The 25,179-nt window shown below is 36.1% G+C and overlaps 2 protein-coding genes across 2 annotated transcripts in view; one reads left to right on the plus strand and one right to left on the minus strand.

Annotated features, from left to right (window-relative positions):
• The first annotated feature begins 1,423 nt into the window (after positions 1-1,423).
• LOC131554173 (gastrula zinc finger protein XlCGF8.2DB-like) overlaps positions 1,424-25,179 on the plus strand; it is a 53,857-nt gene continuing 30,101 nt past the window's right edge. The window contains exon 1 of the mRNA XM_058799388.1: positions 1,424-1,472. The gene's annotated coding sequence lies outside the window, so the exon portion shown is untranslated. The remainder of the gene's footprint in view (positions 1,473-25,179) is intronic.
• LOC131522026 (oocyte zinc finger protein XlCOF6-like) lies at positions 4,572-25,175 on the minus strand. The gene is made up of 6 exons (XM_058747242.1): positions 22,759-25,175; positions 14,873-15,610; positions 9,539-10,358; positions 7,342-7,395; positions 7,215-7,231; positions 4,572-5,463 (listed from the first exon to the last, which is right to left on the minus strand). The coding sequence occupies exons 1-6, from the start codon at positions 22,841-22,843 to the stop codon at positions 4,790-4,792; spliced, it is 2,388 nt and encodes a 795-aa protein (XP_058603225.1). The 5' UTR covers positions 22,844-25,175; the 3' UTR covers positions 4,572-4,789.

Raw genomic sequence — 25,179 nt, forward strand, 5'->3', positions numbered from 1 at the left:
TAAACAGTGTCTAACACCCTAAATCAGCACTTTATTAACAGTTACACTATGACCAATAGCAATAACCACAGTATTTGGTTTCATAATGACTATTAGAAGCCAGAATTAAAGTGTAGTGGTTTATATTTTGCAGACAGAAGTCACATACAGCGTATATTGCACTTTCATAATAGCGTGTATGTTTTCATTAATTACATTTTTCCACATCCCAAGCATGCTGATGTGGAATCTGATGGGAAACACAGGAAATGGGAAATGAAACTGAATTGCGGTTCATAGAGTTTAACACAACAGTGGAGCTTCATTAGTCAAACACAAATCCAGGGGAACAAGGGAAGAAATCTTTAAAGTTCATGAAGTTTGCGTGTTTACTGATTTCAATCCAGAGTTTTTTAACTTTTTTGAACAAAGCAAACATTGCAAATGACATTATAAATGTAATATATGCATGGCCACAAATTAAGAATTAGTTCCTGTTTTAGTAAATAGCCACGTTTATATGGAGCCTGGGGCGTGACATGAAAAAAAATGTTGCCACGAATTAAGAATTATTTACCTTGAGGGAACAAATTACTACAATGTGGCTATAATGCATGCTATATATAGTGTTCTGATGCAGTAGTATCCTATTTTATAAAGTGTGAAAGGCTTTTAGTCCAGACTCTTTCCTCAGTAAATAAATATGAATACACATCAACAAATATGAATAATTATTTTTCTAATTTTTATTTATTTATTTTATTGCAAAACATATAATACAAACATAATCAGGGAAAATATGACTGTATCATTGACAACATCTACACGTACATCAACAACAAAACAAACATGGGTTTACGTGCACAGACAGAAAAAAGCATCATAATAAAGTTAACGTGTCTTTAAACACATCCTAATAAAACACTTTTGTGCTTTTTTAAAAAAGAAAATTAAAAAAAATGTTTTTGAGTCTAAGGGATGAAATTAAAGAGTTGAATTCAGCAAGGAAAAGTGGAAGACACAAAGAGGACGTACACAAGAATAAACAATTTATTTATTTATTATTATTTAAACTTCCAGAATGATAGTGTGACGTCATCATCGCTCTCTCTCTCTGCTGCCCTCCAGTGGAGGAATCTGGAACTATCTGGAAAGTTCACGAACTCGCTGGTGCTGAATAAGAGCAGTATATAAACGAGAGACTCGCAACAGCATCAGAGAGAACCCTGTAGAGCCCGCGCTGACTCCAGCCTTCATTCGTGGCCAGCAGATGGAGACTGAACCGGTCACCTGCACAGAAAAAGCCAGAAGTGTCGAGGACAAAAGAAGAGATTTGAAGAATGATGGTAACCAAACCGCTGTTGGTAGCCATTGACTTCCATTTGATTTATTTATTTATTTTATTTTATTTTTTACAACATACAAATATCAAGATATCTTCTTATGTGTTCAGTAGAAGAAAGAAATTAATGCAGGTTTGGAACAACATGAGGGTGAGTAAATGACGACTGAATTTAATTTTTGTGTGCACTGTCCCTTTAAATAACATCTGTCAGAATTGATATGTTTAATGAGACATACTAATCTTAATTAATTTATAACTTTATCAGGTATATCAGAACTAGTTGGTCACAGTAAAGTTAAGTTAACGCATAGGCCTATATTGTGCAGCTACTCCTGAAACTATGAGTATTTTAATGTTAACAGATCAGATTCGCTTCAAGTTTTGTGGGAGGTTTGGTAATGTCTGTGATAATTATGCCACAGATGCTGTTGATTGAACGTAACATGTTCTTAAACCAGAATATTCCTTTAAATTGCATTAAAACCGATCTGCTATATTCACATATTCATCATTATTCTCATGGCTTTGTTCACACATTGCATCAATATGAAACTTGTCCTGGGGATTTGTAGGGTAAAACGGGGTAAAAGGCGCCTATTATTTTCGTCTGCACCACTAGATGGCATAAAAACATGGCTTAGCACTTTCCAAAACATTCAAACATCCAAAACTTTTCAAGGTGCACGTGTATATTTGTCTGATCTTTAATGCGATCGCGTGCAGCAGCGCAAAGTTGATTCTGTGCTTTCTTGATCCAATATTTTATGTTTTTTTTTAATGTTGTAGATTTAAGTAGCAAATGAGAACTGCTAAAATCAATGCATATATTTTGAAACAGGTCTTCTTTTCCGAAAAATGATTTTCGGTTTTGTTTAAGATAATTAAAGCAACAGTTTTTAAATAACGAAAGTATGTGTAAAAAGTATGGTATTTGGGGTAAAAAGCGCCCCTGCTGTTGGGGCTAAAGATGCACAGTAATTAACATGATAATTAATAGATAGCTGACTTTTCCATTTGTTGACATGACATGGTTAGATTCAGATGGTAAATATCATATATTATGTTGGGTGTCCACATTAGAGATAATCACCATGTTTAGAATCAAACCATCATATTTTAAAAACATGATATTAATCATATCATAATAAAATATCATTCGTTATTACTACTGTAAATATATATTCAGTTATTATGGGATCTCCTTCAATGCTTTCAGTACTTTTTTTTTTCAAATATTTTTTATATTAACATTTTAATGACAGTATATTTTATTGAACAATAAATAATTCTTTTATTTTTCAAAATAAGCAGAAAATTGTACAAACTTTGTTAAAGTGATTGTTTTGAACAAGTATTAACTTAACATTATAAAAAAAAAAACATTTTAGCTGAAGTATTTGTATCAATACCATGTGCCTTTTACCCCCTCATACATTTATAAGATTTTTAAACAAAATAAACGACTTGTATGATTTAATTTCACACAAATTATGTTGCTCCATTAATGTTCAATACAAACATATATATTTTCGTGCAATTATACATTTTAGGCGCAGTGAACAGCACATTTTTTCTTAAGGTGTGTTGTACCCTCTTTCCCCTTTTTAACAATCTTACTGTCACACCATTTAGCTTTGACTCTTCACAATATAGCCATGTAAATAATTCTGCAATCCATACTTCTGAGTTTGGAGGAAACGCTCCACTCATGTAATTAGTCCATGTATGAAACAAATAATTATGCAAGTCTCTAACCACTGGTGATGTGTAGCTGTGAAACATCATATCCTTCAGTATCTGCTGATTCTGGACAAAAATATTTCAAACCTGGAATATCATTGCTGTTTTCATGTTTATTAATGATTGTTCATGTAATGCAGGGATTCCCAAACATTTTTGTCAGCCGAACCCTTTTGAAATTAAATATTTTCTTGAAATATCTCTGAGGAAGTTAATATTTCAATCATTTAACGACACATTTGCATGTTTATAGTTCTCTGATTTTGATTAATGGTGACATTGACATGCAGATAAACAAATAATTTTTATCATTTTTATGATTTAATTAATTAGGTTTTTATCAACTCACAAACCCACTGCAGTTCTTACAGTAAGCCCAGTCTGGGAAACCCTGGTTTAATGTAATATTTAAAGCATTTCATGATGTTGATGTGAAAAAGTGGAATATATTTTCTTTCCAATTTCTTTTTTATATCAATATGATACATTTAATGATACGTTTAAAACAAGATAGATAAAAAGTAATCTAAAAGTATTCCAAATAGTCGTCAGAAAAATGAGTAACCTAGATTACGTTAGATTTCATAATCTGTAATAGACTACAGTTTGTTAAAGAGTAATTAAAGAGTGTTTTTACTCTTTAATGTCTTTAACGTACAAGCCAGTATGAACAGAGACAAAGAACCATCGCTCATAATGTTTGACTATTAATAATATCTATCAAAACTGATGTGCTTAATTAATCAGGCATACTCATTTAACACTTTAATTGAAAGAGCATGTAAACAGAAATATAATTGTAACTGTAACTGGTGATTATTGTATTTCCTTCTGAATGTGTTGTAGTCAAGACCAGACCAGCGCTGCTCAAATTCATCTCAAGGATCCACATTTACTGCCTGAGAAACGCCTTATTTTGAATCATTAAATACAATAATAAGACACTTACAGAGCTGTTACCAATCAAATGAAATCTCTAACAACAAAATCCATCTTTGCACTTAGAAGCTGCGTCTGAATTGGTATAACTACAAATGCATAAATAATGTTGAGAATAATGTTAAAAATTGTTTACTGAATGTTTTAACGAAAGCAATATAATTTTTTTTTTTCAAAGCAGTTATCTTACTCTTGTGATATTGCTTAATTATATCATATTATAATATAAAAATCCACATCTCATACATTCAAGCACCTTTTTTTGCAACAATATCTTGAATTTTGCGGGTGTATGTATTAATTTTGGTGACATTTTTGACACAGTCCCTCTATGGGGCCTTAACAAACCTCCAAGGGGGCCTCAAGATGACTTAAAATTGTTTATAATAAAACAAAACAAGCATTAAAATGAACTAAAACACATTTCTTAGTATTTGGTTGGTTCTTAGTATGAATATGCATCTTTCTAGTCATGCTAAGCTCTAAAATATTTAGTTTGAGTGGAGGGGCCTTCAAATATTGTTGTGGACAATAGTGGGGCAGTGAAGTCAAACATTTTGAGATCCACTGGTATAAATCAAATAATTTATTTTTGTTATTTAGTTATTTAATTAGTTATTGATTGCATTTGAAGCAGGAAGTTTTACATCAAATGATGGTTGTAAATAAATCAGACAATTTAGTGATATCCCCGCAGTTGTGGTCTTGAGTCCTCTGAGTCTGAGACCGAGACCGGTCTCGAGTGCTACAACGCTGTCACTGTATCTTCATGTGGTGCTGGTTTGATCAGCGTGACTTCGGACAGTGTCTCTTGACGTGGGTCAGCAGATTGCTGGACTGAGTGAATCTCCTGCCGCACAGAGGGCAGTGGTAGGGTCTCTCTCCGGTGTGAACGCGCTCGTGTCTCTTCAGCGCTCCGGAGTGACTGAAGCTCCTGCCGCAGTGCGAGCACTTGTAGGGTTTCTCTCCGGTGTGAACGCGCTGGTGCATCTTCAGTGCGTTGGCCGTGATGAAGGCGTTCCCGCACTCGGAGCAAGCGTGCGCTCTCACGCCGGTGTGGATGTTCTCGTGATCTTTGAAAGTGCAGAGGCGCGAGAAACTCTTGCCACAGATAGAGCACAAGAAAGGCTTCTCGTTTGAATGAATGGACAGGTGTGTTTTTAAGTGCGACGCCAGGATGAATTTTTTCCCGCACTGGTCGCAGGTGAACGGCCTCTCGCCGGAGTGATAGCGCAGGTGACCTTTGACATCCGTGGCTCGTTTGAAGGTCTTCCCGCACTGAAGGCACGTGAACGGCCGCGCTGGGCTCGCTGTAGTTCGCTCCTGACCGGCGCTCTGTGATGGACTCAGTGGTTTTTCTCCAGCTGTGATATGCTGAGGTTTCTGATACTGATGGTCAGATTCACGGTTCCACGGCGCTTCATTCAGTTCTGGACTTTCCTCTGTTTTTTCCGATGGGTCTAAAATGAACAAAATAAATTGTTGGTAAAAAAACAAAAACTAAAAAAATGGCAGTAAAGCACAGACGTCAGGTAACGATTTTGATCTACTTGGCTATAATAATGCATTTATCACCGTTTAACCCTATTGTATCATATTTGATAAGAAAATTTCTCTAAATGATCAACATGATTAAACTTTGCAAAATCTAAAATTATCTCGTTTTTTTTTTTTTTTTTTTAATACAGTAAAAGCTCTTTTAGTGTAATTGTCCAGCTGCTGCTTCTCGTGTCAAATCTCGACTGATTTTGATCAAGTAAACGTCAGAATACCTGCAGTCATGTCTCCAGATGAACACGTTCTGGACTGAAGCAGCTCAGCTTTACTTGATTCTCAATCAATCATTTTCTAGAAAAATCAGTGCGTCTCAAATCTGATCATCAGGATCTTTTGAGGAGCGTTTGTTTCTTCATCAGCATCGGATTGCATTGCATTATATGTTTGGATCATTTACATCTCATCTTACCGAGACACTATTGGAGATATAAAGCGACCGCATTTTCATCCTACTTTTTAGTCATATAAATATTAGCATATCCTGTCAGTACATACTTTATTTGTAACCACATTATTTGACTTCTTCCAGTCTACCGAATGCATTCCTCCGCAGTCATTAACAAATGAATGAAAGAACAAATTTGATTGTTTTAAACTTTTTTTTAATTATTATTAAATATCTGTGTTTGATTATGTATTGTGTACACAAACCTCTTTGTTCCTTGTTTTCATCTTCATTTCTTATTTGTGATGGTTCTGGATCACTCATGTCTTCAGTATCCTCTTTAATAAACTCCACCTGTACAATATTACGTTATGAAGATTTCAGCTTTTTCCCTCTAGTTGACCAGATGGTAGAAACATTCAGCATTTACTGATGAATCAGTGTAAATTGTGGTGTTGAGACCTATAGAAAAACACAAAAAGTTCCTTAATTTACACATGCATACATTTATTTGCATCATTGTAATGTGGATATAGAGAATCAGTCTTTATGTATTTACATTTATATTCTTCCACAATTTTTTTTTTTTAACATTTATTTCCTTTTTATCTTTAGAGTGAATAGCATACTTTACAAGACACAGATGCAAAAATATTAAATACAAATATGGAGGTAAATTTTAAAAATTACAGAAACAAATATTGGTTATAAAACACCAAAATCTGTAACGTTATATTAAGAAATGTTGCTTAAACTGACAATCTGTCATTTGGATGTTTTTATGACTATTGTTCAGTTTGTCTGAGCGTGATCTTGCACTCGTGAGTTTATGTGCATCAGATATGAGACAGAAGCAGCAGCATCTGATGTTGGGTTTCTCAGATAAAGTGCTGTTATTCTGTCAGTCTACTACTTACGAGGAGCTGCATCAGCTTTCTTCATATCTTACTGCAATGCAATGCACGTATAAAAATGTTTATTGCATAAATAACCAAACTAAGAATCCGCGAAGAAAACCTCGTTCAATATTCCGAAACTCTTTGATGGCCTCTCGTGAGATTAATGTTGTTCTGCAGTAAACTCCTCCCCTTCAGTCATGTGATCAATCGTGCGGATCACGTGATGTAAACGCAGCTCTGTCTCGCGTTATTTTGGGTTTATCACAACATCGGCTAGCAGAATAACTTAATTTCTTTCATTCACTTTATATTTTACAGCATTTAGTCATCTTATTATTGTTTTATATAGTACTGATGCAGTCCGTCTCACGTGTAATGTCAGATTTGCTTGAAAGTCATAAGTATTCATCACAAATCATTAAAATATAACATAACACACAAATTTGAAAGAACACAAACGACGTTATTAAAGTAATCATATATTTTATTAGATTTGCTTTGGGGATTTTCTTCTCCAAACTGCTCCTGATTCCGCATCGGCGAGTGTGTTGCTATACAGAAAATAAAACAATAATTAAACATTGCTGACATATGTTATTCATCTATAATAATAACTAACACATGCCTAAAGCAGACTGCCTATTGTAAATACACAATAACACGAATGTGCTTTTCACCTCTGTAAGAATTAATGGTTAGTCGAGCCACTAAACACAGAGTTGTCTAAGCAGTGTTTAATTCTCAATGCATTACTGTTCAATAGCTTAGCTTAACAAAATGGTTTTGAATGGAAATAACAAATGAGATAAATAAAAGATGCCAATGTCATCAATTATTAATTTGGTAGTTTTGATCCTCCCGGAAATTTGAGTAAAAACATCTATATTTCGGCCTAAATTTAAGATTTATGCATTTGATTTTCAGATATTATTTCCATCCGTTACTAACATAAACTTAATGTGATGCGTATTTGTCATTAATACATACATGAAACAGGCATTGATAACAGATTTATGTAATAATATTAATAAAATTAATGTTTAAATACAAAATAACCAGGTTTATATTATCATTAATAAAGCCAATCTTTGTTCATGCTTTCTTTATTCAATCTTTCAATGAATAAATAGTTTTCAGAATGAACAAATTTATGCTGACTCTAAGCAATTTGAATAAATGCATTTTAATTTGATTTATTTTAGTTAGTTGTGCCTATTTCATTTATCTATGACTGAGCAAATATGCATCGCATTAAATGAATAGTTCACCTAAAAAAAAATTAATAATAACATTTGCTGATAATGTCCTCATCCTTAGACCATGTAGATGAGTTTGTTTCTTCATCAGATTTGGAGAAACGCATCATTCTATCAGTGTCTCACCAATGGATCCTCTGCAGTGAATGGGTGCCGTCAGAACGAAACAAATCCTTTAAGATGTTTTTAATGTAAGATGCAGAGGTCAAGCACCGTTTACAGTCCAAAACCAGATTTTTATGTAAGAAACAGCAGAAGATGGACTTTTCCACTGGAAGAAGTGTTATTATGGATTATAGACTTGTGTTTTAGTAAAAAGCGTCTTGATGGATTTGTTTCAGCTTTTGATGGACTGGAGTGGTGTGGATAATTGTGATGTTTTTATCAGCTGTTTCACTGTTTAAAAAAAAAAAAAAAAAAGTTGACCCAACTCAAAAAAAAATAAGGCAACCTATCAACTTGTTAACTCAGCTAGCAACCCACAACTTAAAAACTTCAGTTCATCTAATGAATAAATGTCAGTTTTACTGAGTGATAAAAGATCTGTCAGAGCAACCAAAGATTTTTTAGCATTTGAAGTTAACAATTATCTTTCCTTTAGATTTTGTTTATTTTCAAAGCCTTCCACATAATATGGGTAGTATTTGCCTCTTAAAAATAAAGGCAAACATTTATGCTGATAAACAAATGCATTAAACAAGATGCAATGAGATGCACATACAGTACCTCAGCACACGATTCTCAACCATGGTGAGGATCAACAAATTTTAAATCAGTAAACATATGAACTCTGATCCACATGAGAGCTAACTGACAGCGACAACAGCAGCAGCATAAATTAAGCCAGTAAAATTTAAAACAATTATAATATTTTAATAATAATTAACATAAAATGTTTTCAAGCTGCAATGCATGCAGGGAACTTGTGCAGTTTTGCTCAATGTAAAATTGTTTGTTCAGATGACTCAATTTGAAAAGTTGGGAGAACATTTGCATATGTTGTGAACAAATACTTGAGTATCTAAGTAAGTTTAACAAAAAAAAACTTTTGCTAGCGACATGTTTAGAGTATTTTTGTTCAGTTCACAAAAAAAAAATAAACTGACTTCTACTAAAAATGATTTGTTCAGGCTACTTTTTTTACATTGTTAGTAGAACTTTTCGAAAGTTGGATTTTTTTACAGTGTTGGACTCTCATTCTGACGGCACCCATTCACTGCAGAGCATCCATTGCTGAGACACTGATGCAATGCTACATTTCCCCAAATCTGATGAGGAAACAAACTCATGTTTGTTCATGTTAAAACTGCAGAATCCAAATGAATGGAAATTTTAATTCCATATACATTTTAAATTTAGACCCAAATTTAAAAAAAAAAGTTTTTTATTGATTAATACTCAGTTTCCTTTGTTACTGCCCCTCAATATGTCCATTTACATGGTGTTCATTTCTTTGGCCAGTGAGCAGCGTGTTTTTCTATGAATCTGTAGATTTCTTGATGAACTGAATCTCCTCCTACATGAAGCGCAGTGATACGGCTTCGCTGCGGCATGCAGTCGCTCGTGGGTTTTCAGGGATCTTGACTGAGCGAAGCTCTTTCCACAGTGTGAGCACTTGTAGGGTTTCTCTCGAGTGTGAATCCTCATGTGAATCATCAGGTTGCTTTTCCGCGTGAAACTCGTTCCGCACTGAAGACACGTGAAGGGTTTCTCTCCGGTGTGAATTCGTATGTGATTCTTAAGGAGTTTTTTCTCGGTGAAACTCAGTCCACATTGAGGGCATGTGAACAGCTTCTCTCGGTGAATTCGCACATGCATATTAAGGTTTCCTTTGTAGGTGAAGCTCTTTCCACAGTGAAGACACACAAAGGGTTTTTCTCCAGTGTGAATCTTCACATGAGTGTTCAGGTTTGATTTCTGTGTGAATCTCTTTCCGCACTGAGGACATGTGAACGGCTTCTCTCCGGTGTGGATTCTCATGTGCGTATTTAGCCTTTCGTTGTGTGAGAAACTCTTTCTACACTCCACACACGTGAAGGGCTTCTTTGGAGTGTGAACTCTCATGTGTCTGGTCAGGAAATGTTTTTGTTTGAAACTCCTTCCACATTCAGGGCAGGTTAATGAAGGCTCTTGGTTCAAATGCTCATCACTCTGTGAGCAACTTAAAGCTTTTTCTGCAGGATTGAATTCAGAGGAATTCTGATATTCATGGTGCTTCTCGTCTTTTAGGTTTTCATTTTCTTCTTTCACCATCAAATCTAAAGTGAGAAAAAAAAATAGTCAAACTATTCCGTTGTTATGTCACTCTGAAACACATGCAGTTTAATCTTTTTAAAAGCAAGTTTAGTTTTAATAGCATTATACATTCATCAAGAACCTATTTGATGGTTGCAAAGAACTATTATTTTTTTCCCCTTTTGCATGAGACCATCCCACATAGCACACATACATCTCCAAGATATCTAAAGAGCATTTCGTCTGAAAATGTTCTGCTGTGTATAAAGATCAGAGGCCGTATTCACAAAACATAAGAGTTTTCCTGAATAGCAGCAGAAGTTCTTATGTAAGACTTTCCTCGTAAAACCTGTTCACAAAGCAGCTGAGAGCAACTTTTACTAAGGAAAGGGGAGAAATCTTAAGCTGAGAGAAAGCGCGGGGCTGAGATCGTGGCTATGGATGATGTCATCAAGCTTACTAACTATGATTGGCTGACAGGAGATGTGTTACTGTCAGTCATTCGATCATAGAAACATTGCAGTAAATGTTGCCAAATTCAAATAAAGATTTTCAAATATATATGTTCCCATATCCAAATAAAAACTTTAAATTTAAGATTTTTAAAAATAAAAATGTTGTCATATTCAAATAGTTTTTAAAGTGTAGGCTAAAGCCCTATTCGGACGAGACTAGTTTTCTAAACCACGTTTGAGTTTCGATTCTTATCATCTGATGTCTGTGACTGTCATGTACCAATTATGATGGGACTAACATCTCCGTGTTTATTACAGAGGTGGGAGGGGCTGTTTTGTACATCTGGGCGTTGCAGAGATCACGTGCTCATGCGTGCATTGTGTATAGTCATTCGGATTGATTGCCATTAGTACACTGAACAAAATTATAAATATTAGATTTATCATATCAAATATATCAATAAAAATCAAATATTGTTCACAAATCTGTCTAAATCTGTGTTAGTGAGCACTTCTCCTTTGCCGAGATACTCCATCCACCTCACAGGTGTGGCATATCAAGATGCTGATTAGACAGCATGATTACTGCACAGGTGTGCCTTAGGCTGGCCACAATAAAAGGCCACTCTAAAATGTGTAGTTTTACTGTATTGGGGGGGTCCGGGGGGGTCCAAAAACCAGTCAGTATCTGGTGTGACCACCATTTTCCTCACGCAGTGCAACACATCTCCTTCGCATAGAGTTGATCAGGTTGTTGATTGTGGCCTGTGGAATGTTGGTCCACTCCTCTTCAATGGCTGTGCGAAGTTGCTGGATATTGGCAGGAACTGGAACATGCTGTCGCATACGCCGATCCAGAGCATCCCAAACATGCTCAATGGGTGACATGTCCGGTGAGTATGCTGGCCATGCAAGAACTGGGATGTTTTCAGCTTCCAGGAATTGTGTACAGATCCTTGCAACATGGGGCCGTGCATTATCATGCTGCAACATGAGGTGATGGTCGTGGATGAATGGCACAACAATGGGCCTCAGGATCTCGTCACGGTATCTCTGTGCATTCAAAATGCCATCAATAAAATGCACCTGTGTTCGTTGTCCATAACATACACCTGCCCATACCATAACCCCACCGCCACCATGGGCCACTCGATCCACAACGTTGACATCAGCAAACCGCTCACCCACACGACGCCATACACGCTGTCTGCCATCTGCCCTGTACAGTGAAAACCAGGATTCATCCGTGAAGAGAACACCTCTCCAAAGTGCCAGACGCCATCGAATGTGATTCATTTGCCCACTCAAGTCGGTTACGACAACTAACTGCAGTCAGGTAGAGACCACGATGAGGATGACAAGCATGCAGATGAGCTTCCCTGAGACGGTTTTGGACAGTTTGTGCAGAAATTCTTTGGTTATGTAAACGGATTGTTGCAGCAGCTGTCTGGGTGGCTGGTCTCAGACGATCTTGGAGGTGAAGATGCTGGATGTGGAGGTCCTGGGCTGGTGTGCTTACACGTGGTCTGCGGTTGTGAGGCCGGTTGGATGTACTGCCAAATTCTCTGAAACGCCTTTGGAGACGGCTTATGGTAGAGAAATGAACATTAAATTCACGGGCAACAGCTCTGGTGGACATTCCTGCAGTCAGCATGCCAATTGCACGCTCCCTCAAAACTTGCGACATCTGTGGCATTGTGCTGTATGATAAAACTGCACATTTTGATATGCCACACCTGTGAGGTGGATGGATTATCTCGGAAAAGGAGAAGTGCTCACTAACACAGATTTAGACAGATTTGTGAACAATATTTGAGAGAAATAGGCCTTTTGTGTACATAGAAAAAGTCTTAGATCTTTGAGTTCAGCTCATGAAAAATGGGGGCAAAAACAAAAGTGTGTTTATAATTTTGTTCAGTGTATAACCACAGATTTACAACAAATACCATGGCGAAGCTATATGGCTCCTATAGCAAAAACATACTTAATGTGTGGTTACTTTAACTTTTTTTTTTTATTTGTAGAAAAAACATGTTTAATTTTCATAAAGGTACATATGTAATTAAATTATGTAATTGAGAGCAGAAATGAAGGTGAGTAACGCTAATCTTACATGACGCTGATATTACAGTAGCCAGCCTTAACAGTTCACGTGATCTGGCTCTTGACTTCATTATTATTGTTTTATTTCTTTGCCGGGAGGTAAACATATCAAAAATGCACGCAGTAAGAGTGTCTATGGTAATTTACGTTGGCCAAAACACACAAGGAAACGCACTGTGAAAAAAATATCATCAGCAATCACAGACATTCACATTCGGACAGGATTAGTTTTCTCAGAGGATCACTGAGTTTGTCAAAAAACTGTAGGTAATTTGCTCTGGAATTATTACAGAGGTTGTGTGAAAAAAACACAGACGTGGCAGATTCAGACGGGATTAAAATCGCTTATTTGGTCTGTGAAACACAAATTTCTAACCACCCCGTGTAAAACTAGTCCCGTCCAAATAGGGCTTAAAGGAACACTCCACTTTTTTTGGAAATAGGCTCATTCTCCAACTCCCCCAGAGTTAATAAGTTGAGTTTTACCATTTTTGAATCCATTCAGCCGATCTCCGGGTCTGGTGATAGCACTTTTAGCATAGCTTAGCATAGATCATTGAATCCTATTAGACCAGTAGCATCGCGTTCAAAAATGACCAAAGAGTTTCGATAGTTTTCCTATTTAAAACTTGACTCTTCTGTAGTTATATCGTGTACTAAGACCGGCGGAAAATGAAAAGTTGCGATTTTCTAGTCCGATTTTGCTAGGAACTATACTCTCATTCCGGCGTAATAATCAAGGAACTTTGCTGCCGTAACATGGCCGCAGCAGGCGCAGTGATATTACGCAGCGCCTGAAAGTAGTCCCCAGCCAGGTACCTAGTTATAATATAGCTGGGGACTACGTTCAGGCGCTGCGTAATATCACTGCGCCTGCTGCCGCGTCAAAGTTCCTTGATTATTATGCCGGACTGGGAGTATAGTTCCTAATCATATCGGACTAGAAAATCGCAACTTTTCATTTTCCGCCGGTCTTAGTACACGATATAGCTACAGAAGAGTCAAGTTTTAAATAGGAAAACTATCGAAACTCTTTGGATATTTTTGAACGCGATGCTACTGGTCTAATAGGATTCAATGATCTATGCTAAGCGTGCTATCGCCAGACCCGGAGATCGGCTGAATGGATTAAAAAAAACGGTAAAACTCAACTTATTAACTCTGGGGGAGTTGGAGAATGAGCCTATTTCCAAAAAAAGTGGAGTGTTCCTTTAAGTGTCACCAATTACACAAGTTCAAGTTTAGCTATTTGTCAGCCTCTTACATGAATGCATCTCTTAAACAATTAGCACATATGCATATAAACAGCCTTTTAATCAAAGTGCCCCTATTACGGGTAATGACAGGTTCATATTTTGGTTTTGGGAGTCCCTAACAACAGGTTGACATGCATGCAAGGTCAAAAAACACTTTCATTATCTTATAGTATTCATTTATTTTTTACCTTACTTGCTCAACGACTCCCAAATGATTCGCTCAACGATTCATTTTTCCAAACCCCTCCTTTGCGTGACGTTAATCTGTGGTGATTGGTCTCATCTTCATTCCATCATTCCTGTAACACCTGATAAAGCAGTGTTTGTGAGGCAGTGCTGCTTTGTGTACAGCGTTACCGGGGAAACAGCTATTTTTAACACTCCAACAGCTGCACCTAGTGGCAAAGAATGAATTTGCATTTTCATTCAGACCAATGGGAGAGGACCAACAAGTGGGCGGGCAATATGCTAATGTTTCATGTTGACTTCAACATGGCTTGGGATTTGTTTTAAAAACAACTCGTTTCAATGATTCAGAGTCGACTTTCTTTTGAGAGACAATAACTTGCAGGATGTTTTCATTCACTTAGAGCTCTTAAACACAGCATGAAAGGTAATTTTCAAAAATCCATAATAGGGGCACTTTAACAGACTAGAATAATCAAGGCTGATAGTAAGACGATGTGCAGATAAGAAAGTAAACCAAACTGAATCTCCTCCTACATGAAGCGCAGTGATACGGCTTCGCTGCGGCGTGCAGTCGCTCGTGGGTTTTCAGGGATCTTGACTGAGCGAAGCTCTTTCCACAGTGTGAGCACTTGTAGGGTTTCTCTCGAGTGTGAATCCTCATGTGAATCATCAGGTTGCTTTTCCGCGTGAAACTCGTTCCGCACTGAAGACACGTGAAGGGTTTCTCTCCGGTGTGAATTCGTATGTGATTCTTAAGGAGTTTTTTCTCGGTGAAACTCAGTCCACATTGAGGGCATGTGAACAGCTTCTCTCGGTGAATTCGCACATGCATATTAAGGTTTCCTTTGTAGGTGAAGCTCTTTCCACAGTGATGACACACAAAGGGTTTTTCTCCAGTGTGAATCTTCACATGAGTGTTCAGGTTTGATTTCTGTGTGAATCTCTTTCCGCACTGAGGACATGTGAACGGCTTCTCTCCGGTGTGGATTCTCATGTGCGTATTTAGCCTTTCGTTGTGTGAGAAACTCTTTCTACACTCCACACACGTGAAGGGCTTCTTTGGAGTGTGAACTCTCATGTGTCTGGTCAGGAAATGTTTTTGTTTGAAACTCCTTCCACATTCAGGGCAGGTTAATGAAGGCTCTTGGTTCAAATGCTCATCACTCTGTGAGCAACTTAAAGCTTTTTCTGCAGGATTGAATTCAGAGGAATTCTGATATTCATGGTGCTTCTCATCTTTTAGGTTTTCATTTTCTTCTTTCACCATCAAATCTAAAGTGAGAATAAAATAGAGTCAAACTATTTCGTTATCTCACTCTGAAACACATTGGGCCTCACTCATGAAACTACTAAATATTAGTAAATTCTGAGCAATTTGTGCGTAAAACAGACCTTCCTGAAAACTCTCCTCTGGATTCACAAATGCTTCGTAAACCTCCCGATTTGATAGTTAGACGTGTATGATAATGAATTCCAATTAGGGATGCACGGTATACCGGTACTGGAAAAATACCGGTGTATATATTATATTTAAAATGGTACGATATAATTTTGCTCAATTCGGTATTACATACGCTGCTGTTGTGAAGTGCACCTGCAGGTGGCAGTGCGTCCCAAACTGCTGCGCAACCGGTAAATGTGACAACAGAACAACGTGATGAATCAAACAGATGAAACTATCAATGCATTAATAAATAAAAAGAACAGCAGAAGTGAAATATGGCATTACTTTGCATACAAAACAGATGACAAAAGTGAATGAACTGACCTTACTGCACCTGTATGCTATAAATCATGTGTTGCCACAGAAGGCAACACATCAAACCTTTTAAGCATTTGCCACTTGCTCATCCTGATCTTTACAGGGAATTAAGAGATCGACTGGTGAGTGCATCATTCATAAATTCAGATTTAAATTTAACTTTTATTTACAACTGATCAACGCACATTCAGATGTGATACAGTAAGCTCAAATGTGCATGTGACATGCTAGAACCAGTGAAGTTTTTGTCACGTAATATACAGACGTGGTCATAATTGTTGGTACCCTTGGTTAATATGATCAAAGAAGGCTGTGGAAATAAAACTGCATTCTTAATCCTTTTGATCTTTTATTTTTTTGAAATTCGCAAAATTCTAACCTTTCATTGCATAATAAGAATTTAAAATGGGGGGAAATATCATTATGAAATAAATGTTTTTTCTCTAATACACATTGGCCACAATTAACGGCACCCTTTTATTCAATACTTTTTGAAACCTCCATTTGCCAGTTTAACAGCTCTAAATGTTCTCCTATCCACCTTTTTCTTGACGTAAAAATGGGCCCATTTGTAAATTTTATGGGTCTAGCTTCCGGTCTCATCCGCGTCCAGCTATTTTTAGCTGTACAAAACAGTTCGTTTTGCTGCTTTATATTGAAAATTAGTGTCTTATATTATTTTAATGTATTATCTTAATTATGAACACACTGATTTGCAGTGCAAACAGTTTTACCGTTTACTGTGCATTGTTATTCTTCTCGTTATTTACCTACAGCGGCTAATGAACCGGAAGTCTCACCCATAGGCAGAGGTGTAAAAAGTACTCCAAAATTTGACTCAAGTGAAAGTACAAATACTCAGTGAAAATCTGGCCAAAAACATACTTGAGTAAAAGTAAAAAAGTACAACTTTAAATTGTACTAAAGTATTAAAAAAGTAGAAGTACTTTCTTTTCTGACAGACATTCAGAAGTTTGGTTAAAGGGAGAAAACGAAACAAAATGCAATGGTACAGGTCAAACACGTATATCTAGTGCAACAACAATTAAAATGCAGCACAGCGGAACACCGGGAAAAAAAAAATACAGGGAAAGGGATTAAAAGGAAACTCCATCCTTTCCACCCTCATGCCATCCCATGTGACTTTCATTTATCAGATGAACACAAAATAAGAGTTTTAGAAAAAAAAAAAAATCACTTGTATGGGACACCCAAAAAATGACACTTCAAAAACTACACAAAGTGAATATGACAGTAACGCATGCAACCCCTGTTAATGAATCAGTGTCCTCTTAAGTGAAATTATAGTTATATGTACGTGTTCACTTTGTGTGGGTTCTGAAGTGGTTCTGTTTTGCATTATCTGGACTAAAAATCTTTGCTTGTGTTCATCTTAAGAAAGAAAGTCTTAAACATCTGGGATGACATGAGGGTCAGTAAATGATGAGAGAATTTTCATTTTTGGGTGAAGTATCCCTTTGAAGAGCAAGATGTGATGCAGAGGCTAGAAACATATTCCACACAGAATACAAGAAAGTGTTGAATTAATGAGGAGAGTCATAGAATTAAAACATACAACATTAACGTTTTGAAAGGCCACATTTTTGTGTGTTGTTGATCTTTTAATTATTTATTTGGGGCTTTTAGAGTTTTTTTTTTTTCTCAGCAAATATTGATAAATAATTATTTGTTACTATTTAGATTAATTAATGAGCAAATCATGTAATTATTAAGATTTAAAAAAACATTGACAGTCCTGATTCCTACTCAATGCGTCGTATAATGACATATTATAAATACAACTTATCCACTACCTGGTGAGAACATCAGTAAACATGAATTATAATTAATTTAACAAACAATGCTTATTTAAACACTTTTGGAGATTTTTAATTAATTAAGAAAATATTTCCACAAAAATATTAATGGTATTTAAATTCTCATCACTGATTTTATTTGCACTCAATCTTGTGCATTCAGCTAATATATTACACAGCTAATGGCTCTATCAAAACAGAACAAATAATGAATAAACTTTTTTTTTGGGAAAATGCAACTTTGCTACCTCAGTATGCTTCCTCGGATTTGATGGTGAACTTTTGAAGCCAGACATTAACCTGATGAAAGTCATAAGTGAAGTAGAAATATGTGTGCTTGATGCATGAAACAATGATCATTGGTTCTCACAGCAGCCACGCACGTTTGAGCTTCCGTTTACCATATTTAATGTGCATAAGATAAAATAAAAATGTAATGTACTTTTCAAGATGAAATAAAATTGTAAGGAGTAAAAAGTACTGTTTTTTTCTTCAGAAATGTAATCAAGTAAAAGTACAAGTAGTCAGTTTAAATTGTACTTGAATAAAGTACAAATCCCCCAAAATAATATTTAAGTAAAGTAATCAAGTAAAATTACTCAAGTATTTTACACCTCTGCCCATAGACTTACTTCCGCGTTGAAGAAAAAGGTGGATAATGCCCGATGAGGTTAGAGACACCTGACAAGAGATCAGAGACCATTCCTTCATCCAGAATCACTCCAGACCCTTTAGATTCACAGCTCCATGTTGCTGCTTCTTCTCTTCAGTTCACTCATGTCCTACAGGGTTCAGGTCAGAGGACTGGAATGGCCAGCAGAAGCTTGGTTTTGTGACCCATTTTTTGTTTTTTTTGTTTTTGAGGTTTGTGTTTGGATTATTGTTGATCCAAACATGGCCCATTATAAGATTTCTAACAGAGTCAGTCACTTATTGATTTTTTATCTGTTGGTATTTGATAGAATCCATGATGCCATGCGTCTAAACAAGATGTCCAGGACCTCCAGCAGAAATATAGGCCCACAACATCAAAAATACAGCAGTATATTTCATTGTACACATGGGGTACTTTTTATCCCTGTGTTCACCAAACCCATCTTGAGTGTTTGCTGCTAAAAAGCTCATTGTTTAGTTTCATCTGAGCATAGAAGCCAGTCCCATTTGAAGCTCCAGTCGTGTCTGATAACTGAATATGCTGGAGTTTGTTTTTGGATGAGTGAGGAGAATTTTTCTTGAAACCCTCCCAAACAACATGTGATGATGTAGCTGCTGTTTGACAATTGTTTTTAAGGTTTTTTGACCCCGAGAATCAACTATATTCTTCAATTCTCCAGCTGTGGTCCTTGGAGAGTCTTTAGCCGCTCAAACTCTCCTTCTCAGCGTGCATTAGGACGATATAGACACACGTCCTCTTCCAGGCAGTTTCCTAACATTTTATATTGATTGGAAATTATTAATTATTGCCTGATGGTGGAAATGGGAATTTTCACTGCTCCAGCTCTTTTCTTAAAGCCACTTCACTAATTTGTCAAGCTCAATTATCTTTTGCTGCACATCAGAAATGTATTATTTGGTTTTTCTCATTGTGATGGATGATTAAGGGAATTTGGGCTTTGTTTTCCCTCCTATTTATATTTCTGTGAAACAGGAAGCCATGGCTGGATAATTACATGTTCATAATCACTCTGGAGTGCTCAAAATTGTGAATATGAATGGGAATATACTTCAGAGATATTTTACTCATAAGATTTTCTAGGGGTGCTAATAATTGTGTCCAACGTGTATTTGAGAAAAACATTTTTCATAATGACATTTCCTTCCATTTTAAATTCTTATTATCCAATGAAAGCTTAGATTTTTGTGAATTTTTTTAACGAAATATCAAAAGGATTAACAATGCAGATTTATTCTTTGATCATATTTACCAAGGGTACCAACAATTCTGACCACGTGTGTATGCACTTGCATTTCATACCGTCGAATATTCAAGCAAGAGTTCTGCTATATTCATTTTAGTATCAATAATATGAAAGGAATGTTTCTGCAGCGCTGCCGACCGCTAATTGAAGCAGCCAAGAGAGGGACAGAGTGAGATTAATATTTAATGCTTTTTCTTTCGCTATCTGAGTCTGAAATCTGAAAACAATCTGAGAGAGAGAGAGAAATAATGTGATTTTGACTGTTAGAATAACACATTACAATAAAGCAACATTTGTTGCATTAATTGCGTTAATTCATTTGTATTTTTTTTTTTCTTCAAACTCAGTCAAAATGTAAACTATGTTCCCGGTAGGTTTTTTGTTACATTTCGAGACATTTTGTTTGCACTGAACAGATAAGAAGATTTGAATATATTTTCATTGTATTACTTCAGTTATATATTTTTTTTTCTCCAACATCAAAATTTAACCTATGTTCCCTGTAGGTTTTTTTGTTACAGTTTGATACAAAGGTTTTAAGATATTAATCTGTTTGTATTATTATTATTTTAATAAAATTGTTTTCAATTTACTTATCATTTGAGGCTTGTTATGCGTCACCTATGGTGTCGTTTTAGTATCGATACCGAGGTATTACATTCTGGTATCGTACCAAAGCCAAAATTATGGTATCGAGCCATCCCCAATTCCAATAATTCGTAAATAATGCACTCGTGCACGCTCATTCACAATTAGCATAATCCCTGCCTATGAATTACAGCTACGCAAATTGCGTGTCCAGGAACGCAGTGGAATATTCTGGTCTACTTTCTCAGGTTTGGCTCAAGTATATTGCATAAATGCAAAAAAGACTAATAGCCCATATGCCTGACAATAAATATTCAATAACGTGTGTCCACTAAAGCGTTTTTAGCCAGCTGAAAAAATGCGCTCTTCTTAAAATGACCAGCTGGTTTGCGCTTGAGCATGCTTTGTTGGCACAGTGTTTTTCCAGCTGAGACGCTTTGGTTGCTATGATTTGGAATATCCACAGCGGCAACGTACTACTAGTATCTCATTTTTAAGAATTTTACTAAATATAAAAAAGCAGTAACCAGGAATATTGACTTCTCCATTGCTGTAGGCAGTCGTTGTACAAGTGGATGGTTGGTTGGCATTTGTCCCTCCTCTCATGGGTAAATAGTGACAATGACGAGTACTGTGTTTTACAGTTATCAACTCGGGTACAAAAATTCAAAAAGAGGGCGAGGGCAAATGAACTTGTAATTATTATGGCAGTGCACCAAAATTCAGTGTCATCAGTTTGATAAAAAGAACATTATACACACCATGTAAACGTGGTAAGGAGCAGGTGTACATTTCTTTCATAACTAACATTTTGAAAGTACGAACATTTTCATGAATTCGAAAGTTTACGTCAGAGCGGCTTTATGAACTATTTACACAAAAATTTGCTCTGCTCGTGTTTCATGAATGAGGCCCATCCAGTGTAGTCTTTTTAAAAGCAAGTTAAGTTTTAATAGCATTATACATTCATCAATAACCTATTTTATGTTTGTAAAGAACTATTTTTATTTTTTTATTGCTATTCCATGAGACCATCCCACATAGCACACATACATCTCCAAGATGTCTAAAAAGTGCTTTGTCTGGAAATTATCTGCTATGTATAAAGATCAGGGGCCGTATTTACAAAACATTTTATCTTAGCACGAAGAGTTTTCCTGAATAGCAGCAGAAGTTCTTAATGTAAGACTTTCCTGAACCTGTTCACAAAGCAGCTGAGAGCAACTTTTACTAAGGAAAGGGGAGAAATCTTAAGCTGAGAGAAAGCGCGGGGCTGAGATCGTGGCTATGGATGATGTCATCAAGCTTACTAACTGTGATTGGCTGACAGGAGATGTGTTACTGTCAGTCATTCGATCATAGAAACATTGCAGTAAATGTTGCCAAATTCAAATATAGATTTTCAAATAAAAATGTTGCCATATTCAAATAGTTTTTCAAATGTAGGCTAAGTGTCACCAATTAAACAAGTTAAAGTTCAGCTAACTGTCATCCTCTTACATGAAGGCATCCCATTAACAATTAGCAGATATGCATTAGAGCTGCACGATTAATTGTTAAAAGATTGCGATCTCAATTCAAACATGCATGTGATCCCATTTCTAAATGACAACGATTCTCCCGTGTCTATTAAACCTTCGGAAAACATCATGATACAGGAACATTACATGACACCGAGAGCAGTCAGTTAGCATGTTTAGGTAAGAAACAGCTTCACAAACAGTCTTTTCAACTACACAGTATTATTTCTGTCTTACAGTCATTCATATTATCACAGAAATACTGGGATTAAAGTTTATAGTTCAGTGACTGTAAAAAAAAAAAAAAAAAAATATTGTCATTGAATCATTCATTCAAGAGATTCGTTCAAAAGCACTGATTCATCCAGTAATAAAACAAGTGAAGTATTTGAGTGAGTCACTGAATTTTTCATTCAAACCACGTTTAATATTTAAAAATCGGTGTATTAAATATATTATATTTTAAACGCATATATAATAAAATATTTAATTCATTCAAATTAATTAAACACTTTTAAATACACTGCAGCAATTAATATTTTGTCACACATTATTTTGTTTAGTTCAGAATCGTGATCTCTATTTGAGACCAAAGATAAAAAACAAATATCGTGATTCTCAATTTATCCAGAATCGTGCAGCTCTAATATGCTTATAAGCAGCCTTTTAATTAACAGACTAGAATCATGGCTGATACGAAGACGATGTACAGTCTTCCAGGTGAAAGCGCGCACGTCAGACAGTATTTTTTGCTTTCTAAACTTTATCTCATTATTACAGTAATGAATGAATGAAAGGATCAGTGATCACCAACCTCTCTGTTCTTCTGTATCTTCATCTTTCACTCTGCATGTTTCTGAATAACTCGTGTCTTCAATCTCCTCTTTAATAACCGCCATCGTTATAGTAGTGTGTTTGAATTGCAAAAGTATGTACTACACATATCTCTGAAGATTCATCTGGAGTTACTCCTGCTTGCTTGAAAACTAATCTTCTTCGCGTTTAGGACGATGAGATGAGAATATGCCCAACTCGCATACTTCTTTAGGACAGTTAAAGGGCACACCGACCTGGCGACACTTTAAAGTGTGTTTCTTGATTTGGCAGACATGAAACGCGCCGCACGACTTTAAAGCGTGTATTATTGTTGTTCTTCTTCTTTCGTTTATTGGCGGATCGCGCTGTTGTTCTTCTTCGTTGGTGGTTCGCAGACCGATTGCACGCCGCCGTCGCCGCCTACTGGGCTGTTGCGCAATATCGGGGCGCCAGATCCCCTTCTGATTCCCCTTAATAGTGACAAGTGCTGGGTAGCATGTAATCTGGAATACGTAATCAAGTCCAAAAAAATTGAGTACCCATAATTAGTGTATATTACATTTTATAATGCTCATAGTCAGATTTCAAACTGCAGGTTCTGTTCTCATAAAATCAGTCTGTGCAAGATTTTGCTCTATTTTATTTCTGGTAATTTCATAATTTATAATTAGAACAATATGCACTACTATATTAGTGATGTTAAAAGAGAATAATCATAAACATTACTGAAATATGTTATTTATGAATAATAGCTAACACATGCCTAAAGACGACTGCTTTCTGTAAAGTAGGCACACAATAACAATACTGGAAAGTGCTTTTCACGTTAATTTTCTGGTTGTCATACTATCCACCTATTTTTATGCACATTTTGGAATATCGCATAAAAAAATAAAAAAATATAGCTGCATAACATTAGTGTCATCTTGCGTTTCAGCAAGGTATCTCTGGCTAAAACCATCTAACGTTAAAGTTAGTGTGTCCACGCTACAAACCTAAATAGCGACTGTTCTCACGTCTTGTGCAGTGTAGGTCAAAAACACGTACACAAAGGTACATTTCAATGCCTCTCCTTATTAAACTGGTTAAATGTAAATGAATTTAATCTTAATGAACAGTGCTGATCCGGGATGTTGTCATTGTGATCGTGACGAGACTTCTCCTGTTTGCATTGTGATCTGTATTTTTACATATTTATTTTAAAATCTTTTATCCCTCCTTGGCATATTTAAGTCCCACTTGAATGATGGTCCTTCTGAGTCCAAAATTGATCAAATACATCGTGCGACAAGGTTTTCACACTGACAGCTGTCACTGCAAGACAGTAGCAACAGTAACTAAGGGGTGGGGCTTACCGACAGGTCAATTGTTAGTCAAGCTACTAAACACAGTGTTCTGTATCAGCAGAAATGGTGTTTAATTCTCAAAACATCACATTCAACAGCTTAGTTTAAGAAGATGGCTTTGAATGGAAATAACAATTAGGTAAATAGATATCAATGTCATTGATAACCAACTTGGCACTATTGCTCCTCCCAAATATTTAGGTACAAACACTCCTATAGGCCTAAATCTAAGATTTATGTATTTGAATTGCATATAAAATGTTCATCCATTTGGATTATTAACATAAACTGAATAGATGCATTGACTATTCTTTGTTCCAACACTAGACATATTTTAAATGGTTTTAAATTCATACTTTTTTTTTTTAACTGAATAAATGCAGTAGTTTTCAGAATGAACAGATTTATGCTGATTCCAAGCAATTTGAATAAATGCATTTTAATTTTATTTAGTTAGATAGATAGATAGTTTCACACATGTATGAATGGGCAAATATACGTCAAATTAAATGAATAGTTCACCCAAAAAAATAAAAAGGTGCTCACCCTTGGGCCATCCAAGACGTAGATGAGTTTCATTCTTCATCAGATTTGGAGAAATGCAGCATCACATCACTTGCTCACCAATGGATGCTCTGCAGTGAATGGGTGCCGTCAGAATGAGAGTCCAAACAAAGCGTTATCATAGATTACAAACTCGTATTTTAGTTAAAAGCGTCTTAATGGTGGATTTGTTTCAGCTTTTGTCTTCTCCGGATGTTAACTGACGGACTGGAGTGCTGTGGATTATTGTGATGTTTTTATCAGACTCTCATTCTGACGGCACCCATTCACTGCAGAGCATCCATTGCTGAGACACTGATGCAGAGACGCATTTCTACAAACATGATGAAGAAACAAACTCGTGTCTGTTCATGATAAAACTGTGTAATCCAAATGGATTGAAGTTTTATATGCAATTCAAATACTTACATTTAGACCCTCTTTTTTGTCTTAACATTATTCCCTATGTTTACTTTGTTATTGCCGCTCAATCTGTCCATTGGGAACAATTCTGTCTTTACCTTTTGTAC

Source organism: Onychostoma macrolepis, chromosome 02, assembly GCF_012432095.1.
Source record: "Onychostoma macrolepis isolate SWU-2019 chromosome 02, ASM1243209v1, whole genome shotgun sequence".
Taxonomy (NCBI): Eukaryota; Metazoa; Chordata; class Actinopteri; order Cypriniformes; family Cyprinidae; genus Onychostoma; species Onychostoma macrolepis.